This window comes from Pezoporus flaviventris, unplaced genomic scaffold (assembly GCF_033815535.1).
Source record: "Pezoporus flaviventris isolate CSIRO_AGI_PZ_B2104156 unplaced genomic scaffold, CSIRO_AGI_Pfla_v1 ptg000072l, whole genome shotgun sequence".
In the NCBI taxonomy this organism is placed as follows: domain Eukaryota; kingdom Metazoa; phylum Chordata; class Aves; order Psittaciformes; family Psittacidae; genus Pezoporus; species Pezoporus flaviventris.
The window spans coordinates 8,964,148-8,987,435 of record NW_026892620.1 but is presented as its reverse complement, the minus strand read 5'-3'; the positions used below and the strand labels follow the sequence as shown (position 1 = coordinate 8,987,435).

The 23,288-nt window shown below is 38.6% G+C and overlaps 1 protein-coding gene across 1 annotated transcript in view; it reads right to left on the bottom strand.

Moving 5' to 3' along the window:
• Positions 1-23,288, bottom strand: part of NALCN (sodium leak channel, non-selective) — a 232,563-nt gene that overhangs the window by 5,951 nt on the left and 203,324 nt on the right. The window contains exons 26-41 of the mRNA XM_061472826.1: positions 21,840-22,007; positions 20,571-20,675; positions 19,831-19,937; positions 17,886-18,006; positions 17,703-17,801; positions 13,046-13,139; positions 12,407-12,513; positions 11,925-11,999; positions 9,166-9,285; positions 8,129-8,197; positions 6,191-6,339; positions 5,404-5,497; positions 4,815-4,947; positions 4,132-4,247; positions 1,879-2,036; positions 1,096-1,246 (exon numbers count right to left, since the gene is read on the bottom strand). Coding sequence (XP_061328810.1) covers positions 1,096-1,246; positions 1,879-2,036; positions 4,132-4,247; positions 4,815-4,947; positions 5,404-5,497; positions 6,191-6,339; positions 8,129-8,197; positions 9,166-9,285; positions 11,925-11,999; positions 12,407-12,513; positions 13,046-13,139; positions 17,703-17,801; positions 17,886-18,006; positions 19,831-19,937; positions 20,571-20,675; positions 21,840-22,007 — 1,866 coding nt within the window. The remainder of the gene's footprint in view (positions 1-1,095; positions 1,247-1,878; positions 2,037-4,131; positions 4,248-4,814; positions 4,948-5,403; positions 5,498-6,190; positions 6,340-8,128; positions 8,198-9,165; positions 9,286-11,924; positions 12,000-12,406; positions 12,514-13,045; positions 13,140-17,702; positions 17,802-17,885; positions 18,007-19,830; positions 19,938-20,570; positions 20,676-21,839; positions 22,008-23,288) is intronic.

Sequence of the window (23,288 nt, the reverse complement as noted above, 5' to 3'; positions counted from 1 at the left end):
CCCTGGACTCAGCCTTACAGTAACTGAAAAATCAGTCATCAGTGCAACCAGATTGTGACATGTTATATAAAGGAAGAGTTATTTGTTGAACAAAAGAGAAGAATAACTTCAAAACCTAATCCAAATTTCCTGGTTTTTTTTGTTTTTTTTTTAATATAGATTTTGTCCAAGGAAAAATGGTGACCAGCATATATTGTAGCTACCCCAAGAAAAGGCAAAAAAGTTTCTGACAACCAGAAGCACTGCATAAACAGAAGTACTGGCTAGGTCTGTAACAGTAAATTAAACAGACTGGGATTTCCTGCAGGCCTGAAGCTAAATGCCAGGCCAGGACTTGCTTATCTTCCATCTACCACACAGGACAGTTTCAGGCTTCAACCACTGCATACTGGGAGCAGTCTCTACTCTGATCCATGCCTGGAGGGCAGTGATGCGCTCCTATGGCAGTGGTCCGGGAGAGTATGAGTACACATGGGCCGAAACTGTGCTGAGGAACATGCTAACAAGTATGGGTGACCCCATTCCAATCATAAGCCAGTGCTTTGGCCATGTCTGGTTTGCTGCCATAGACACAGCTACTGTGTGTCCTGGTTCATATACCTGATGTGCATGTACACACTGCTCATTTGCAAACACAGTTACTGTAATGGCTCACTCCAATGATGTGTCTAGATACAGGTTCCATTTGAAGACTCATTTGCTGGTGACTGATCATGGTATCTTCTGCCAGCAAAGACAAGAAATTTATACAATTACATTCTGTGAGGAAGGATTCGGCCTGTGAGGTTTCATCAAATTACACTGTTTTTAATGTATTTCTTTGACTTCGGTTTCCTCACATATATCTTCCTGCTGTATTGAAAAGACAGATACATTTTTGGCAGGAAGACAGTTTTTGCCTTCAAGGTGCCTATTTTTATAGCACTTTCAGTTGAGCTGTAACATTTTTTTTCTTTTGCTGAATTAGCAACTGCTACATACTTCTTCAATATTATTGTGACTCCAGAGTAAATGAAGCATAGCGACAGCAAATTCCAGCATTGTTGAGCAGTACAATGTCTGCAACCATTTAGAGACTAGTTTAGCTTGACTTACTGCTCTGATTCGCTTCAAACACTTCTTCAGCCACATGCGTATGGTCTGTTTGGCCACCTCCTCTTCTATGGTATATTCCAGTTGTTCCCTAGCAAGCAGCTCTTCCAGTTGCAGACTCTTCCTGATATCAACAGACCTATACGAAAGCATGCTGGAAGAAACACGGCTTTTTAATTTTTATTTTAAATGCTGGTGACCTTACATTTTAATTTCGAAAATCAAATCTCATACTTAACACCTCAGTGCAAAAATACGTAATTGAGGTGTACGCAATAAATTCACATTTGAGGCTTCCAGATTGCAGAAAAGACTTGTGGTGCTCAAAACAAATGAAAACCTTATCACTACAGCTAGTTATCCAATACAGGTGAGGTACTGAACTGTAAGTAACTAGGGCATCTGTGGTGGTTTCATTCCCCCCCTTTTTCCCCAAAGTGTTTATGCTTGGATAATGTTCCCGTTTCTGTTTATTTCTAGTCAGATTCATTGTCATGTTGCTACACATGCGAGAACAATATTTCATTACTTGAGATACAAGAACAACACGTGAGTGCTGCTGTTTATGACAAACTGTCTCCAGTGAAAATGTTAAAATTACTTAGAGCTAATTCCCCAGCACTTGCGTTTTCCAGCAGTAATATTTTGCAGGAAAATGAGGGAAATACAATTTTTGTATTACACTTAAAATGGCACTGCCTCCCAAGCCTAATGAATGCTGGCTGGCCTGGAGAGAAACAGGCCATCATACCTGTTCTACAGATTTAGAGAAAAATCTCAGCATACCTGAGCACATCATGGAAAGTGACATCACCACCATTATGGAGCCGCTCCATTTCGTAGCACATGTGCTTGAACAGGAGCTTGTCCTTGTCGAGATCAACCTCCAGCCTGCCTCGCAGAAGCCTCAGAAGAAATTTCACTCGGAAGGTAGGGATTACTCCCTGGGTAAAATTGTGTAATAGATGGTAAATTATTCCTGTGACCTAACAACCAGCTCAGACATTCAACTTGATCAGTGAGAGAAACACTGTTTCTGCACAGACTCTGCATCAAATCCTGGCATATTTAAGACACTGTGAATACATTACTGAAAAATACACACATGCAGCCAGCTCTTCAGCGCATTCACAGAAGTCTTTGCTGTTATTTGACTGATATATGATGAGAATCTGTGCTGTTAATTTTGCCAGAAATTTTCAAAATTGCTCAGGGATTTAGTTTCCCCATTTGCACTAATCTGTAATGAGGATCATATGCCCAAAGAGCTGCCTTTGAAAACCTGAAATTAAACTACAATTTAAACATTCAGGGCCAGGCCTATACCTGGTTGTAAACCTGTCCCCTTCTCTGTGCAGGTTTTCAGAGGAGAATGTTGGGAGTTTACTAGTTTTTCAAAGGTTTTCTGCACTAAGAGTCAACCCAGCATGTGTTGCTCTTCTTGTGACAATTTTGATCTGCTGTTAAAAAATTAGGACTTACAGTGTTTCCCTCTGAAACTGTGGTATCCATACTTTTAAAATATTTTGTTCTGTTAAATGAGCCTGACTGGAACTATTTCTTGCTGTAATGTGGTGTTCTACCTCAGAGAGAGATACCGTCAATGCTGGGCATGATGGATGTAGAACTCTCAGTACAGACTCAGCTTCCACCTCCAGCACAGCCATGTGCCAGCTACAAACAACCAACTTCCTTCATGTTGTTATATTAAAATCTTAGTGGTGTCATGAATTATTCAGATGGTGATTTAACTTGTGTGGGCATCTGAACAGCTCAGTTTCCCAGATGTTCTTCTCCTCCTAGAATGACAGAATGGTTGAAGTTGGAAGGGCCCTCTGGAGGTCACCTGGGCTGACCCCCTCTGCTTAAGCAGGGCCTCCTAAAGTCAGTTTTTCAGGACCATGTCCTGATGGCTTTTGAGTATCTCCAAGGATGAAGACTCCACAATCTCTCTGGGCAACCTGTGCCAGTGCTTGGTAACACTCATGGTGAAAAAAATCTTTCCTGATGTTCAGAGGAAGCCTCCTGTGTTTCAGCTTGTACCCATTTGCCTCTGGTCCTGTTGCTGGGCACCACTGAGCAGAACCTGGCTGTGTCATCTTTGCACTCTCCCTTTGGGCATTTATATACATTGGTAAATTCCCCCCTTAGCCTTCTCCAGGCTGAACAGCCCCAGATCTCTCAGACTTTCTTCATAGGAAACATGCTCCAGTCCCTTCATCATCTTTGTGTCCCTTTGCTGCCAAGCTGTTTCCAGCTGGTAAGCCCCCAGCATGTACTGGTACCCAAGGTTGCTCTTCCCTAAATGCAGGACTTCGCAGTTCCCCTCATTGAACTGCATGAGGTTTCTGTCATCCCATTTCTCCAGCCTGTTGAGGTCCCTCTGGGTGGTAGCACGACCCTCTGCTATATCAGCCATTCCTCCCAGTTTGGTGTCATCTGCAAACTTGCTGAGGATGCAGTCTGCCTCATCATCCAGATTATTAATGAGGATGTTGAACATGACTGGACCCAGTATTGACTCCTGAGGTATATGACTAGTTACTGGTGTCCAGCTAGAATCTGTGTTGCTGATCATCACACCCTGGGCCTGGACATTCAGCCAGTTATTAATTCACTTCATCGTCTTCTCATCCGGCCCATACTTCATCAGCTTCTCTAGGAAGTTATTATGGGACACAATGCCAAGATCTCAGCAAAGCCCTTTTGAAGATCAGACACATAAATAGACGTGAGTCTACAGACCTCTTGGGGAACAACTCTCAGGGAGCTGGGAGGAAAGATGATATTGTATTGATTCTATGAATAGCTAGCTACATTTGATTTTAAATCTACTATTGTAACTACTTCACAGTAGTAAAGAATAGAGGTCAGTATTTGAAGGGCCATGAAAGATGTTAGGTCATGCTCACTGAACTTTTAGAACTTGAACAGTAACTGCTCATTGAGTTCTGTCAACACACATTGGTTTCCCCATATACTTTTTCAAGGAAAAATGAAAATTTACTGGATTTCTGTGCACATTGTTAAGTTTCTTACCTCTCTTTTGTCATCAACCATGTTCCATATAATTTGAAAATGCCTAAGGTCATTATAACTTAAAAGTTGGTCTTCTTCAGTTGAGTAAAACAAGGAGAAATTCTCCACAATGATAGCTGCAAACCACAAAAACAAAATAAAGAAAGCCTGTAATTAATTTCTGACAGGATAACTTCTATAAGCAACAATGGATTTCAGCACAATATTAATTCTGTTGCACAAACTTCACATTAATAAATGCCTTCAGCTGTATGTTCAGATGAGAATTCTGAATGGGTAATATACTGTTGTGCTACATTAGTATTCACTGTGCTCACTTTTTAAAAGGTATGTCTTAAATGCTGGTGAGATGCCTAATCTAACATCTTCACCTACTTGATACTGGAAGATGTTAGATTATCAACTAGATGAATTCCAGTGTTGTTGGAAAAATGTTAACTGGACAAAGGAAAAGCTGAGAAAATAGTACTTCTTAGGGTAACTATGCAAATACAACATTCTCTTTGTTTAAAAACTTTCATCCCCAAACATCCTGAGTTTTAGCATACACCAGAGAAGTATCAAAACCAACATATACATATAAGGTAACAGTGAATTCATAACTGAATAGCACAACAGACTTGCATCTAACACACTACGTGCCAAGATGGACCTTTTTGTTATTAATGTGTATTTTCACTTACCAACAAGCAAATTGAGCATGATGTATGCAATGATGACATAAAATGAACAGAAATACATAAGAGCACCAGCATAATTTCCACAGTCTGTTTTCCAGTAGGTGCTGTTATCTGGCGTACAAAATGGAGGCTGGACCTTCAAAACAAAAGAAAACAAAGTCAAGCAATCATAAAAAGAGATTTTTAGTTTCTCTGCAATAAATATAATACTTATGACTATTTCTCTAAAGCATCCCAATTAGTGAATAAGCCAAAGTGTAGGCATTAAAGTTAATCTGAAAAGTCACTGTGCCCTAGTCAAAGCAAAGAGCGGAAAAAATGAGTTACTGCACATCTGATTTTTAAAACATCTTTTTATTTTTGTTTTTAAATCATGTAATAGTCCAGCCCCATGAAATATTACACTGTGAGTGTGTGATTGGAACTGCAATTTGTGTGTCATGTTCTGAGGTTTAGTGAACATTATTCTTTCTTGAAGAGATAAAGGCAATCACAACATTCCGTGTACAAAGCTAAAATACTGGAAATACTTTGAGATGCAAGGCTGTCTCCTGTTTCTTGTCTACTTTATTTCTGGCAGTATTGTATTTACCATGCAGTCATGCATAATTTTGTTCCAGTCTTCTCCAGTAACTATTCTGAAGAGTACAGTAATAGCCTTGCCAGCTGATGAAAAATTTGCATGTCTGTTTTAAAGAATAAGAGAGAGAGAGATCATTTCACATCCCAGAACTAAAACGTTGGCAAGAATAAATGCAAATAATTTCCATTTTCTATTGCTCAACTATTTTAGTCTGAAAAATAGTTACAGAATTATTTGAATGAGCTCATTGAATTATTTATTCCATGACTCAAGATATAATAGCTGAACTCTAGCTCAGACACAGGTCTCAGCATTTTGTCTCATTTTATCAAAGATCTAACACAGGCTTAAGGCCAGATCCTATCTCCTGTCTCCATTCTCTTCCTGAAGCCTGGTGATGCTATTGATTGGGAAATCTTCAGTTAACATCCAGTTCACAGAATTGTCACCTGTCTGTATCAGGCTGATATATAGATTGGGTGTTGGTGATAAGGTGTAGTAGGTACAGTGTGTTTCAGCAGCTTGTGGCTAGTGCAGTGCTGCTTTGAAGCATATTCCAGTTGGCGTAATGAAGAATAGCTCTAGGTCTGCTCTGGGCTGGATTGGGTGTCATTTGGTCTGAGGCACAAGAACTGGAAAAATGATTCCATGTCTCCTAACTGAAATTCTGTTTAGAGCTCTTCAGCTAGACCTGGGGACTTGCCTGTTTTTTACCACAGATAAACTCTCTAGTAGAATGTAATTTTTTCAGGCTGTTTAAAGAACATCCCCACGAGGTAGTAAGTATGTACTGTACCTGTTAATGTTCTCTCCATATTTCACTGTACCAAATAAAACTACTCCAGCAAAAGCATAACAAAGAAGCAGTAAGAACATTCCCACTATGATGAAGAAACTCTTGTACATGCTGACAACCACAGTCAGGAGTAGCATTTTTAGTGTCACCTGGAAGGACAGAGAAGAAGCAGTCCATGATGCCATTAAGGAAAGCAGAGATAAAAGGGGAGAGTGTTACTGCAGCTGCCATTTTGAAAATGAATTCTTTACACATATATACTGAGGGATGAACCCAGTGAAAGGAGACATTACGAATCTTACTGGAATTGAACATTTTGTGTCCTCCTCTGAAATGTAGTGGGCTTTTTACTTGTTAAAGAGATCTGCATATCTGCCTAATTTGCAAGGTCCAGATGTTGCTCCTCAAAGAATATATAGGATAATAGTGTAGGATAACACAGCAATAATACAGCATAAGCTTAACTATAATATTCTAGGATCAGTATACTCCAGAAGTATCAAAATTAGCATTGCATGAACACAGCAGTATACTACTTTGGGCTTATCTGAAAGTGATGCTGTTACGTGGAAACCACAGATATTGCAGCCTACCTAAAAGAATGGATTGATGTATAGGGAAAGGGATATTCTTAAGATCAGCACAGCTTGATTAAACTAGTAATTTCTCACACAAGTTGGCCAAAAGAGCTTAAGAAGAGAGCATTTTTTTTGGAAATTCCATAGGCTGTAGGCCTAGATAATAGATATTACTTTCCCATACATACATATTGTACATTTTATTCTTATTATTGTCTTAATCACTTAGCCATTTGGATGCTATGGAAAATTCTTTTAAATGGGACTGAGGGTAGCGGTTTTCTTTAGAGATATGCCAAACTGATAACTCATGCTGACTTTCAGTCATCAAATTACATCACAACAGATAAATTAGTGAAACTGATACAGCTCCTAACATGAAAGCACAAGTGCCTAGGTTAAAACCTTGAAAAAACTTCAGAATCAATCAGGAGGCTTTGAAGGCAATCACTTGGTCTGACTGCATAGAAGAAGCAAGGATTTTTCATTTGAGTTCCAAGGCTCTACAGGCTCTGTGTAGTTTGATTGAAAGAAAACTTTTTATCTTTACTGAACAAACCCTCTGACTTACTGTTCTTAACCCCGGCAACCTAGTACAGCAGGCTTTTCATCACATTTACTTTAATATGTCAGACTTCACAGAAAATGTTTGGATAGTCTAAGAAGTTCTACAGCAAGAGCATGCAGAGTGTCACCACTTGTTAAACAAATGTGTTTGTTCTCTGCCTATGCTTATTCTGCCAACCTCCTCTCAATTACACCAGAGCAAATCCAAACACAAAAGAAATACAAACTTCAGAAGTGACTTGCTTTGTAGCCATGGCAGTGTTTCCAGAGGAGTATCTTGGCCCACTTTTTTTTCTAATTGAATGTAAGTCCTTTACTGTGATAAGACGTACATTGTAGAGACACAAGACATAAACCTGCACTCTGGAGGAAGAAACTTCTAAAAGAGAGCACTACCATAATGAGAGCATTAACCACCACTCAACTAGTCTGCCAGAGAAAATAAGCAAATAGCATGCACATCACACCAGCAGCAGGGACTGAAAGTCGCACAATATTTGTTCAGAGTTTTAGAGAGTGTTTTTAAAATCTGTATGGCATTGCAGTTGCACTTTTTCTATTTTTGCAAAAAATGAAGCTTTTCCAATAACTGTAACACAGTGCTATTGTAAAATATACCTAAAATCCTGACATTTTAAAGACAGCACATAAAATTGGAAGCTGCTGCTTGAAGTCTCATTTTTTTTTGGCATATAAAATGGAGCCTTACAGAATGTGCACTAGAGACACAGCATCTAGTCCTTTAATATGTACATGAGCACTACAATGGCTGTAGTTCCTAATTTATACTTACATGCTTCCCACAAATCGAGAAGAATCTGAAGACAATTACGCATGCCCCCATCATGTATGTGTACGCATTCTGGAACAGAAACACAGAAGACTTAATAGATGTACCCCAGGGATCTCATGAAAAGATCATGATATCTGGTCTTCTAATAATGTAGGGCAGTTGCCATATGAAACAAGAGAAATCACTAACCACGAGCACTAATATTTCAGTAAAGTGGAGCAGTAAGAAACTAGCAGAAGAAGCTCTACCACTTCAAAACCACTAACCCAACTTCCCCATACATCAAACCCCAAAACTTACAATCTTCTATTAGCTGGGCTGTAATTATGTCCAACAGCCCCAGTATACTTGTCTAGGCAGCTGCTGGCTTACAGAAATTTACAGGCCTTCCAAGCTACTCAGTAGCAGGGAGCAAACTGTGAATGTCAGGGCAAGATGACTTTGACAACTTGCAATTGATGACAAGTATCAGCTACCCCTTCTCCTTCCCTTGTTAAATAAGGGAAACAGGCTGTAGCCAAATTTTAAAAACCAGGGTGGGACAGAGGGAGAGCTGACTTCCTTCCCTTTCCTCCATGCCTTCCTGGATTAAACATTGACCCTTAGCCAAAAACAGTGGTCCAGAGTCACTGCTGGGTTTGAGACAGATTGTATTGCTCAGCAATTTTGAACCTATGCCTTCCTCCAGTCCTTTGTTGCTGTGTGGATTCTGTACACTGCTTCTTTCTTCCTTGATGCTCCCAAGGCTGCTGTTGGCAGGGCCTCTCAGTCTCTTCATATTCTTTCCTCACTCACATCCCTCCTAAAGACTTCAGTTTTCTACCATATTTGCAGACTTTACCTCATATCAGTAAGACAACTTTTGTACATTATCATTGCCAAAGACAGTGATTCCTTCTTCTTAGCATAAAGCTTAATTTGTCTCAGCCTTATAAACCTCCCAAGCATTTATCTGGGTGAACAGCAGTGATCCTACTGCTGCTGCTTAACAAATAAAATCAAGCTTAATTGTGGGAACTCTGTTTTGTAGATCTTACCAGTAAGGCAAAGTGAAGTATCACCCATATAACTCCAAGAGATGTCACCAAGAGATCATACCGATTTCTTCTGCTTTGCCAGAAGCCAGCAGGTGACATGGCAATAATCTTCATTGTGACCTATGAATACAAACAATTTCTCAGTTGTACTAAAAAAATTATTTCTTGCTTTAAGAACCTTTTCCATTCTCTAAAATGTTTGATTGAGCTTGTCTTATGAAATAGTTTCAAACAGCCAAGGACAGGTTTCATGTCAGCTGGCTGTTCCCATGTGGACAAGTTAGGCTGCTAGATGGAGAAAAACTGGTACTTGTGGAAGATTACAGATGACCAAAAGCAGGAGATGCACAGGATTCTGGAAGTCTCTCTCTCTCTCTCTCTCTCTCTCCATCAAGTATCGAAGGAAGGAGTGCAGCTGACCACCTTAGACTGAATGCTTAATGTATAGATTGCTGAGGTAAATCTGTGTTTAAGTTTTCTTATAGATAAGCAAGTAATGAAGTTGGAAAATTATTCTGTCAATAATACGTAGCTAAAAGGGGTATAGTATAGTATCCTATCTAGCTAGCTGTCCGTAAGCAGGCTAAAATCACATAAGCACATTGTGTTTTGTAGCACCTGTAGTTCAAATTATTTAAAAAGCTTTCCCATATCGCAGATATTTCTTGCCATAAAGAATACTCTGTACTTGGCACCATCTGTATTCAGCAGATGTAAGAGAAGAAAGCTAAGAACTGTAAAGACAGTACATTTTACAATGTACCTGGTAAAAGCAGCCAAAGTGCTTGACATTTCCAATATAGGTAACAGGAGCATAGAGAGGAAGATTAAGAATAGATACTGATAGGAAACAGTTACAACAGCTAAAAGATACTGAGGTAGGATAATGGAAGGAACACTTTAGAATTTCTCATACACAGTTTGTATTAAACTTCAAAGCAAATCAAGTGTTACCATATAAAGGCTATAAATGTCAGACATTCATTACATGATTTTTTCCATCCCACCTTGCAGCATTGCCATTTAGCAGTATTCTTTACATTCCTGAAACCAAAACCGCATATAAAAGGACACTAGTTTGACATAAAAGGTTGATTTTCCAGTTATTTTTTTGCCATGCTAATGTTTTCTGAAGCCTGACTGTGAGATGAAGAATATGGTCTCTGAATGTCTAATTTTCACTTGAGGTACCTGAAGGTATCTTGCCTCCTTCTACCAAGTCAGCAGAGATGCCCTAGAATACTGGATAGATGTGTGGGGCTGACGGGGCTGACAGGGCTGACAGAAGACCTGCAAACATCCTTGCCCTTTTGTAGCAGCTAGTGCAGGCAAGGGGAGATCAGCTAGGGTATCCCAAAAAGCTTTTGATGCCTTTAGTTATTTAGGTAACTGAATCCCACCCCACAACTCCCTTGTTCACAGTGACAGCTTAAATATCTAGCTCGCATGTAGAATTAAACCACTGAAGTTCAGATGTTTATAATCTCAGACTGAGTACCACACTGTGAAAACAAAAAAATTATATCTCATTTTATTCTGTGATCATCAGTGTGGTAACAGAAGTGAGGCCTCCGAATTCTTCCTGTTCTTCTTTACCACATATACTGTTGTGAGCAGTAAGCATTTAAGACTGAATCAGGAGTCCTTAGACTGGACACAGAGCCATTAGCTATGCAGAAGTCTTTGGCCTTCCTCATGGACCATGGCTGCTAGTGCTAGCAGAACATATATATATATATATATATATATATATGTATAACAGACTGTAACCAGACTGCTGCATCAGGAAAGATCCTGGGCAGGAAGCTGCTTCCTCTCTCCATGAACTGTGTGCACTCAGTGTGATAGCTTGCCTGTTGAGGCAGTCAACAATTTTTTCTTGGCTCTGGCAAAGTTCCTTTAAAATTCTAGAAGAGCATTTGTTTCCCCTGGCAGTATAAAATAAAAAAGTATTTCTAAAGAATAGTTACTAGGTAAATTAAAACCTGTCTGTGTATGATACAAATCAAATTTTTCTGTGTTTACTCAGTCTCTCAGGAGATACTGTTTTCTCCTGGGTAGGCGAAAGAGAAGCAACAACATGGACATACTCTAGCTACAAGGTATTCACATCATTGTTTATTCATCACTGCTGGCAAAATGTATCACTGGAACACAGGAACTGTCATACTGGATTAGAGCAGTGGGAAACGTAGTCTACTATCCTGTTTCTGACAGTGGTATCAGCTATTCAGAGGGAACTGAAAAGAAAAATAACCACAAACTTACAGAAGAACTGTGTACTAACCTAACAGAGGAAGGCTCTTCTTTAACCTCATAAATGTGTGCTTTTTACACTACAGATAGCCTTATACATAAAAGTGCTTTTTAAAACGTGTTTGAGTCCTTAGATTCCAGTCTTGTGAAAATAGGCTAAGTACACCTTGCACAGTTGGTTGTAGTTACAGTTTTCTCACAGATAGAGAATCGTTACCACACAGGATCCAGATACATGCAACAACAAAGACACAATATTGGAATTTGGCATAGCTTATTAAAAGGACTTAAATGGAGATATGATACTAAAAAAAAACCCAACCAACAAACTGAAAAGTTTATTCCTGCAGTACATGTTTAAAGACAAGTGACATGAAAAGTCCCAAATATACATGTTCAGAAATAAAAACCGTAGCAAAGAATTAGAGACCATCCCTAAAGACAAAATAAAATATATACATACCAGTCTTAATCTCAAGAAGTCATGAAACATATTACTTTACCTCAAGGACAAAAATGAAGGTGAAAACAACAGACATTGTTGCTAAAGGCACAGTCACTGGATCTGCAGCATCCCACTGAAATGCAAACAAAATGTGTTCACAGAAGAGTAGCTGTTAATTGCCTTAAACTTAATTGCCTTAAACTTAATTGACTTAACTTTTCTTGCAGGTTTTGTTAATGAATAGATTTCACTTTAAGATACACTCAGACAGGAATGGCATCTTGGTATATTCTTCTCTCACAGATTTACAACTTAACTGGAAATTAAAATTGGGGACCAGACTACAAAAAGGCAGAAACTGACTCAGCTCCACAAGTTATAATTAATCTACAGTGATCTGTGCCAACTGAGATTGCTGTATCTAAACATATTTCTGTACATTCATCACATTAAGGGCTCAACTGATCGTTAATTGGTGTTAGGAAATGCACAACACATATTATCCTACTATAATGAAGTGCTTAAAAGAAACACAATTACCTTAACTGATAACAACACAGACTGGGCCAGAACAAGTACAGCAATAGTTCTCTTAAAAAATGGATGCTGAGTTATATCATACATCTTAGCTCTAAAGCCATCATTATCTGAAAAAGAAAGTTTGAGGAGGAAAGTTAAAATACATACTGGTGTTTTTCTCCTATTTCTCGACATCTTTTCCATGTTCACTAGTGGCAAAATAATCCTTTGCTAGTTTCAAAATACATTTCTAATTTTCTGCTACAATTTTCCATATCAAATAGGGTGTCTAAACATATAATTTCAAATACTGAACACAGTGTTGCATGAAGGCTTTGGTACTTGTGGGGCAAGTGCATCATTCAACTGCTGTCAGGTTAATACATTCCCTTCATATCATCAACAGCCAACTGCAAATATTTTTCATCTAGAAAATAATTTTTTCATTAAGGCTTATCCTAAAACCATCGAAGCACAACCTTTTTTGGGGTAGATTTTAATAGCCTTATTCAGAGATCTGTAGTTGGAGCCTGTTTCCACATTAACTTATGCACAACCTCCTAGTGGCCTCACGATTACAATTTTAATTTGAATCGCAGACTCCTGGGGAATTACGAACACTAGGGCACAACATGAATAAAACCAAAATATCTTTGATACCCGGACGAGGTGGGAGATGAAGAGGTTGTGCTATCTTCAGTCTGCTTTTCAGATCTTCCCATCGTCTCTGATCTACAGTCAGTAAAGCTGTCCCCTTAATAAATAAAGAGAAGCGTATAAAGCTTTTATCATATAAAAGCTAGAATACTGAATGCTGTAAACATGAAAACAACATTCACTCTGGTGACTGGCAAAAAGTTACATATGTAGCTGTCCTTAAATAATACACCGTTTGGGTAAAGGGGTCGAAAGTATCTGCTGTTACTCAAGAGGATTTCTGGATGCATTAGCTGTGAGTTTCTGGGACTCAACTCAGCAGGCTGAGTTGTGTCTCTTTGTAGCAGCAGCCCAGTGTGGGCAGGGAAACACCGCAGGACATCTTCCATTTGACTGAACATCGTTTGCCAAGAAGCACTGTTTTAAAGAGTGGCCAATTTTGTCTGGACTTTGCTACAGAAAATCCTGTGGCTCATCAGTACCACTACAGTTTCTGAGGGAATGAGCCCTCCAGGAGACTGCTGAGTCTCTCCCCAGCTCTTCTGCTTGGGGTGTAATTGAAATAAAATAGTAGTATGCTATGAATCTACAAATGCCCTCCATAAAGGACTCATTAGGGAGAGGTGGAAAATAAACCTTTTATTTAGGTGGGAGGTGGTAGATGGTAATGTGTGTGTTTTCAGAACATAGGAATAAACAAGCAAAGCCCAAACAGAATTCAATGTTATTTAAAATGACCTTGAAAACAAAATGAGGTCCTCATGACTTCAGAGAACTGTAAAATCTCATTGATTTTTTTTTCAGTCAGCACAAAGCCTCACTGAGGGCTGGTCTGATCTCTGGGACTCGCCTGGGCATTGGCTTGTGTAGATACTGGAACTGCAGCTGGCTGTGCAGCTGATAAGGTAAGAATTACTCCTTCTCAGTGGACATAATTTCTTTATAGAACTGTGTCCCCACACCACACACTGGGAGTAGGTGCTTTCTAACACGATGTGGACCAAGCGACAGACACGAGGATGCCTATTGCTTGTGTCAGGCCCAAACCATGCCATTTAGAAACACCTAAATTAAAAGGCAACTGATTCGCCCCAGTGAGACTGTCTGGTTTATAATCTTGGAGAGCTTTCACTGCAAACAAGACAAAAGGTGGCAAAAAAAAGTGGACCTTTGTAAAATTCAGGAATGGTGGTGCCTAGTTGCTCTTTTGCTCAGAAACTACCACTTCCACCAGGGGGTGATTATAAGGGGACCAGAGAACACAGCCCCATGAGTGGGACTGCTGCTGGAGGAGCTGCATTTGCATTTGGACTTCAACTCAAAACCGACATAATATTTGAGCCGATCGCATCTTCAGTTCTGACTGAACATGTGGCACTTGGGAGCTGTGACAAATGATGGGCAAGGGTTGTGAAATGGGTGGTGATGGAACACTTTCGGCTTGTGCTCTGTTGCTGGGACAGTTGAGGACCTAGACCAGACCCCCCATCTATCAGCCACTAAAGCTGAAGTCTACTTAAATCACCTACTGCTTGTCCAAGTAACTAGTTTTAAGACGAGGCAACTTAATGTCATACAGTGGAATGCTTGGCTCTCTTCTTTTTGGACTCAATGTCAGTCATCTCTCTATCTTATTTCACATTTCTTTCAGTTCCTAGAAATTTCTTCATTCTACTTGAATATTGATTGGCTGAGATTTCCCTCATTGCATAATTAACTAATATATTAATCTTTTCAATTCAAATCAGAAGTTTTCCCTATAATAAATGCACAAAAAGTAACAAGTATTCAAGAAAAAGAAAACCAAACATTACATGCCACAGCAGTTACCTGAGGTTACTAAGAAACAACTGAAGAAGCTGAACCACATGACAAACAATTTATACCGACTGTATTTTTATTATCATGCAAACTCTACAGAAATACCGCATGACATGGCTGTTGAATGTAATTTATAGGGAACTGTTATTAGTGAGTAGCTTTTCTGATGTTCAGACGAATGCATTCCCTGTATTCAGATGCAGAATTAAGGGAGGAGCACATTCATAACTAAAATGGCAGCCATAGTTTGAGGAAAACTTACAAGCAGAGAAATCCACCCCAGAAGGATAAATGTAAAAATTTGACAACTGTCTGAAACTAATGGGAACCCTAATTCAGGCCCTACAACTCAGACTTCCACATTTACACTGGCTGCTCATGCAGCAGTTGTCTGGGCTAGGATGACTTGTTTAGTTATCCCCTGTGCTCACAATCCTTATAAGTCTCATGTTTACACCTTCCTGTTCCTTCTCACTTTGAATCACAGTGCACATAAGCAAACTTTTACTTTTCACATTAATTTGAGCTGTCCTGTGTCTTTAAAGCTGCATACCTAGGAGGAGAGAATGAAATAAGTCACATATAATTAGGAGTGCTTTTCCCCTGTCCATGTTTCAAACTTTAAAAAACTGGTGAAAGATTTACACTGATATTGTGGGTAACTCACTTCAAAAGTAATCTGTGTTCTGATCACCTTATTCCATAGTCAAGAGCTGACTATGCAGATGAATAGCGAGTTTTGACTTAATGATATCTCACTAATTTGTGAATGAGATCTCACAGGCTGCTTTTGCAGGAGCCAGGTTGACAAAGTAAATTTAATCTTGCGAGTGACTTCTATGGAAAGAGTGGGAACTAAGAGCAAAAACAGTGTCTAGAAGATTGACAGCATGTATTAAGATTTGGCTTACTGTCACAAAAGCGTAATAGAAGTCATGCTAGTAAGGGCAAAGATCCAGCTCCTCCAGTACCTTTTTTCTATGACAGTGGAAAAAAAGTACATGCCCGTAGGTGTAGCAAAGCAATCCAGAGCAGCAAGTGGCTCCTGATGATTCTCAACTGCTTGCAGATCTGGCTGAGAGTTCATGACAGACACACTCAAGACCACATTCAAGACTAAAGAGGAAATGCCCACTTCTTGACACTGTATGCACCACACCTCAAATAGGGTTTGAACAGCCATGATCAAAAGCAGACTCTGTAATGTGATATTTCTTCTTCTCTCCTACGCTCATGCCTATGAACAGGTTTTTGAGGAAAGTGGCCTGTGTAGAAAGTGTAGAGGCAAATGAAAAACAGTTTACAGAAGTGCTCAGCTCACATCTCAGTAAAGCTTCAAGAACTATGATGTACATGACAGAAACATAGCCGAATACATCATAGCTCTAGAAGAACAACATTATAATAATTTAATAATTTCAAATAATACTTTAGCTTACCTGTAATTTAAATTAAATTACTTTTTTTTTTTCCCCCAAGACTTGCTGAAAGATACTTTTTATTCATCAGTGTAAGGCTGACACATTTGAAGAAGTAATATTACACAGCTGAACAGGAAGGGGCAAAAGCATCTATAAAAATCCAGGGCAATTCTCATACTGGTAAAAGTTCTTATTTTTTAATTCACTAGTCAAAATTTAGTGAATAAAAAAGAAAATGAATAGCGCATTGTTCTTTGTTCTGTAGAACAGATGTATGTAACAAGAATGACTGTACTTCATCCCACCAAAACTACACTGGAGTCATGCAAACATAAAAATACCTTCTGAACAGCAGAGGTTTTAGGCTATTTATTTGACTTGCAATCTGCTTGACTTCATTTCATGATGCCTTGCTTGCCCACACTGGATGCAGAGTAATGTGCTGCTCGGCCCCTTTCCAGAAGGAGCCACGTAGTTTCCTTGGTGGGCAAACTCAACAGCTGTGTTTGCCACAAAGTTCAGGTCAGGGCCACAGTAGCGCCATGGCCAGCACCCAGTCTCTAGCACTACCGGGCTCGGTTATCTTGCATCTCCAAGCCCCAGAGCACACAATCATCCTTTTCCTCCAATGCCAAAGTGATAAAAATATCACTGTAGATAACTGCAAACATCTAATTATTTTTCAAATTTCGAACTGAAAGATGAAAAAAAGAATAATTATATGTTAGTGCCACAGGGCCACCAGAAGTGGGTCTTAAAAAGTGCCAGATTAAGGCATGTGCAGTGTGTATGCAGCACTCCCAGCCAGAGAATGCCATCTTGTTAAAGTATGTAGACATGAGCTGCTCTTCAACAATTCACCTGGGGACAGGTTTTTCTACTTTCCAGGGTAACCCGCAAAGCCCACGTGAGCTGCAGTTCCTAGAACACTAGACACATTTTTGCTTGAGTGATGGACAACTAATTTTACAATTATTCTGCTGTTTGCCAGACAAAAGCCATACAGCTTTGCTTTGGATCTGAAATACTCCAATCTCTATTGAGACCCCTTTAGTTGTAACACATACAAGCATAAGATGTCTTTTTACCTGACACCTACCTCAAACTAAAACAGCAGAATGTGGAGCGTCTGTAAATACATGGTGCTTTAGGTTCAGCTTCCATCTGGTAACATGGCTGCATTGTAAATATACTCAGACAGCTTTGAAAAAGTGTGGGATGGACTGCTATCACCCCAAGCTTGAGTATTGTGGTAAATACAGATCAGGTCTGTCTGAAACTATACTTCCAGTCTTACATTCTGTAAGACTGTAAGTCAATCTTAAAGGCAGTCTTACCAGACAACATAACAGTATAATATCAGTTTCAGGTTTCTTACAGAGCCAGTTCAACACACAATAAACCGCCCTACTCAGTACCTTATTTTCATTGAAATTAGCAATGACAACTCCAACGAAAAGAGTCAGTCCAATCATGCAGCCAAGGAATACAAAAACATGAATGTAGATTCCATGGATCTGAATAGATAAAAATAAGATGAATAGTTAAAACAAATCAAAGTATGTGTTGCAGAATTCAAAAACACTGATGTATTTTCTTACCGGCCCAACACGATGAATAATAACATCTCTGACTTCCACCCAGCCTTTTAGGGAAAGAACTTCAAATAGTGCCAGCATTGCATTCCCCACATTGTCAAAGTTAAAATTCCGAGGATTTGCCCTAAAATACATAACACAAATAGCATAAATTCAGCAATAAAGTTGTTCTACTGCTTACTGATTCTTCATAGTCTAACATTTAAATACCTTGCAAAGTTGGTGTGAAAGCCTCTGAAATATATCATTCAAAGTTCTGTCTCAAGAACAAAAGAACAACAGCAACAACAATAAACGTGTACAGCATCATTTCTTTTATAGCTATGTATGTTTTATTTTCTTACTCAGAATCCGATTCACAGCAATAAAGCTTGTAACAAGTTGCTGCATTTTAGTGTTTTTGTCAATGATATTAGAAAAAATACAATATTTGTGAAAAACTGGATCCAGTGGCACTGACCAGATTCTGAAATAAACTTACCTGAAGAAGACCAGTCTCAAACCCTCACAAATGATTCAGACTCCAAAGTCAGTGAGATCATTTAGAAAATGCTGTTCCTTATTCATTATCATTGGGAACTGATGGTCTAAAGCAAAAACTACTGACAGGGCATCACATCTTCTTGCCTTTCCTATACCATATGCTCTGACTTTTTGTGTCAGCTGAGATTCAAGAGGATGTTTCCAGCTGAAAATTAAAAGCATCTTCTTTGGGCTACGTTAGCACATTGCTCTGTCTCTATAATCAAAGACAGATAAGCTAATAATAAATCGCATTAATTTTCAACAGTTTATAAGGTAAATAGTTGTATTTGAGAAGAATTACTATCTTGTGCTTGTGAAAATTCAACCATTCAATGAAAAGAGATCTCAGATGTAGACTTTTTTTTTTAAAATGTGGTCCTTATACTGACATCTGGCTCTTGAAAACCTGGCCTGACACAGCCAACAGGTGGTATAAATGCATTTGCAGTAGAACATTTTTCTGCAGTAACAAAACATTCCCCAAAGTTTAGAGTTATGCTGATTAAGACAGTTTTTGCTTACTTCTGGATCAATCTGAAGAGGATTGAATTTGCTTACTTGAGGAAGAATTTGTGTGAAGCATCCAGAAATAAAGACTTCTGCAGATGTCAGAGTTTCTCTGCCTATTCAAATCACAGCATATTATTTCATTAGTGTAGGATGGCTCTGAATCTACCACCGCTGGTACATTCTTTATCCACACACATAGTCAATTAAAATAATTGTGGCTGTTAAGCTGATTTTGCAAAATATCAACCGACTTAAAAATGTAAACAATTAAAAAAAGGGTTTTTTTGCTTGTTCAGGTGTTGGGAAATATTAAATGGACTTTATCAGAATACAAATCATAAACATAATGTTAGCACTTAAATAGTTTTTACCACACTTCTGCACCAGATAGACCACAAAGACTCCCTGCATTGGAAACTGCTAGAAAGAAGCTGCTAGCTGGCATGGTTGATGGCCACAGAAGAGAAAGGCTGGTTTAAGGCATGACTTGCTCATTGGTTTTATGGGTAGCTGTAGGCAGGTTGATTTTAATTTCTTCTTTCTTTTATTATTGGGTCTTGTTGATGATGTATAGATCTCAGGATGTCTTCATGATAGTACTAAAGAACAATTAAGCAATAATCTTGGTTTAAGACAATAACTCCCACTGTAATAATAATCACATCTAATTCCTATTTAGGTCCAGTACCTAAGGGTGTTTTCTTCCTTTCTGCTTTGTAAATAGAAGAGCAGCTTAAATCTGGAAAAGTTTTGTATATCTGCCTTTTTACTAAATGTACCAGAATTTTTACCTATAATGTTTGGCTTACAATAAAACCCCTTCATCAGTAATTTAATGCTATGAGACTTGAGCCATTTTCTACATCATCAGCTTCCTTTTTGAAGAAAAATAGGCCAATCTGTAGCAACTCACCAGACTCGTGGCACCCAAAATCCAGGCTTTTTCTCTCCAGGTCTTAATTTTAAATTGAGATTTTTGGAAACACTTACATTTATTCTGAAGATGCCATGACAATCTTCCTATAGTGAAATAAAACACAGACTGAGATTAAATAATGGCCTGTAAGATCTGCCAGAATGACAGTATAGACAGCACACTTGCCATGAAGCAAAAGCAATGTAAACAGAAATGAAGGGTTATTTACAGGTCTGGGGTTAATAGTCATGGACCTTTACCCAAATGAAAAATGCATCTTAGGAAGGATTCAAAAACCCTTTCTCCTTCCAGGGCAGAGAGTGCCTTTCATTTTGCAAGACTACCTAGCCTTTCACCTCTTTCCTAAAGACAATGCTCCTTTAGGTGATGATGATATTTCTTCAAATCGAGTAAGAAGCACAGCTAATGTTCTCCTTGTAGCTTACATAGCATTTTCAGTGATTTTGACCTCTAGAAGCCTAATCTGCTTTTTAGTTGCTGATTTAGGAATACAAAGTGTCATTTTCCACGGATAATTCCATGTGACATTGAGTCCTTTGCATATACCATGGCATGAATTTGATATTTTTTTCAGACAGTCCCAAATATTTGGATTTTACTTTTTTCCTCCTTTAACACCTTTCCCTTCATCATCCTGCTTTGAGCAAGAAAGTGCCCAAGATTTCCATCTCTCATGATAGCATACTATTATTTTGAAGCAGAAAAGCAGTTCTTACCCTAGAGATGATGTGTGGATCATTGCATTTAGCCAGTTTTCCAGCAAACAGCTGCACTCCAAAGCTTGCAAAAACAAGCATTAATGTCAGCAGAAGAATAGAAACCTGTAAACATGAAGTTAGACTTGTCAAGCTCTCCTCCTAAAGACCTGGAAAAGGGGGTCAGCTCCTTCAGTGAACTGTAGGGAGGATCTATTTGTTGGATAAACCTGGAGATATGGATTTTGTGACAGACACGTTACTTTAGGTTCTGATCCAGTATCCAGGTGCTGTGTTATAATTAGTATTAACATAACATCTAAGAATTGCAGATGAGGATCAAAGCCTTCTTGTACTCAGTGTACCACCTCGCTAAATTCTTTAAGCATAAGAATTGCCATTCACTTTAAAGAGAACTCTTCAAGTACTTGAATACATGCTGCTTCTGTTTTGCAGAATCAGGCTTTACTAATTAATCTGAGTAAGCCATTGTTAGATATTTATCTTCCATAATAGCTACAGTAAAGATACGCATGAGCAATTATAAATATCTTCAATAGAATACAGAATCTATGAAGTGCTAACTAGCTATATACTTTTTGTCCTTGCTTTATTACTGTCTGCAAATATTTTGTAGCTTAGTTTTTTGTAACAACCTGACGCAATACAGCATTCTGTTAAGGAACAAAATGTTTGTTGTTTAGGCTGACAAATATCACTTATGTTCCCCAGACAATAGATTACATTCTGATCAAGTAATCAAAGACTCCATTATTGTTAATATTACTATAAGTGCATAATCATGATCATAATAATAATCACAATGAAATAACAATGGTATCCAGATCTGTGATGAACAACTATATTTTCCTCTGGTTGCCTCTCAAAACACTTGGAAGTAGACCTTCAACGCAGAAACCAGGTTTACTTTTGCTCTTGTAGAGCTGCCATACCCTATGTCTCATCTTCTTTCCCCAGTTAGAACTGTGAATAAGGGATAGATTTTATTTCATAATCCTCATCCTATGTAATTATGGAAAAAGACATGCTGAATGGATAATATGATTTGTACAAGAATTGTTGTAGCAGCTTTATTCAGTATAAATGTGAGTTACTTATATTCCTAATCTCTAATCTGTTCTGTGGTCATCGCCAGTGGTAGCTACAATGAAAAATCAACAAGCAACAATGGAGAAAAGATTAGAAAACATAAACATTATAGGAAAATGGCATCATACTACTCCTCAGTATCTTCTTTTTAACAACAACAAAAAAATAATGGGCACATACCAAAAAGATTTCCTTAAAGCCGCTAAACAGCTCTCGCACCACCTTCCGCATCTGAGGAACCAGTTTGAATATTCTAAGAGGTCGAAGGCAGCGAAGTACCATTAAGAGCTGAGCTCCAGATTTGGCAGGGACGTTCTGGGGCATCCAGCACAGGAATATCAAACTCACCTTGAGGAGACGGGGCAGGAGAAGACAAAGATTGGGCTACAATGTCTTACCTGACACAGACACAGCATAGATCAATGAACGCTTCCTTAAAATTAAAGGGACGACTACAGCAAAATAAGCGCCTAATTTAGAAAAAGGACTGTATCTCCTGTGCCCTGGCTGACTGTCCTAACTGAGGGGCATCAGCTTCATCCTCTGTCTTCTCCTTTGACTCAAAATCTATTTTATACTTAGCAGATTGAAAAGATCCAAAAGAAGAAATTAAATTGGCTGGTTCAGCAAAGTGACAAAACTATATTCTTGGAGCAGGAAGCATCATCTCTTTCCCCCCTTTCTCATTTCAAACAGAGCTTTTAGCCTGAAACTGAGATATCTTCACCTGGAAAGTCTGTTAACAGTTTCCTCGCCAGTTTTTCCTCCTGCTTTGTTACAGGGATTAGTTTTGTGACTGTGTGGTTTTATTAAACAAATATTATGCATTCAAAAGTGTTTTCAAACAGCATAGCTGTGTCCTGCAGTCTGAACAATCTCTAACAGATGGTTACTGATTCTAAAGTCTGTTAATTAGTTCTTAGTTTTTTAAAAGTATTTATAAAGCCAAAAAAACGGAGGATGAAGCTGATATCACCAATATGATTTAAACATAGTGCAATTTGTTAGAAACAACAGTGGTAAAAGACAGCCACCCTATCAAAACAAAAAGATTTGCCGGGGCTTCTGACTTTCTTTCATACTCTTTTAAGACCACCACAGGCACATTTGGAGTATCCAAGGTACAGCATCTAAATCTTCCCTCACACAAGCAGAGGGATTCAGAGAGATTTTAAGAAACTAATGCACATACTGATTATGCATACTACAGTAGGAGTTTTGCACAAGCATGCATATTTTTATTTATGCTAACAATGGAATCTGTGATACAAATTGATCATGACAAATTTTATACAGCACGTCTGTCTGGAGGATTAATCTCTTAAAGATTTAATCTAAATCCATCACAGACTGTTTGCTTAGTAATTTCTTCAGTTAGAAAATATTCTGTATCATACTGAGCACTGGTTTTGACATATCCTGTGGTGTTTATTGTCATATGTGAAGAGCAAACAGATCCCCTTCTCTTGTATTTGAATAGAATGCAAGAAATTTCTGGGGGACAAAGACAACAATATTTTTTCCTAAGAACTGCTATTGAAAGGTATGCAATATAGAAAGATGCTGCTTTACTTTCTTCCTGCTACAGCAATGTCAGCAACAAGGACGTGCCTTTCCGTCAAACACTAA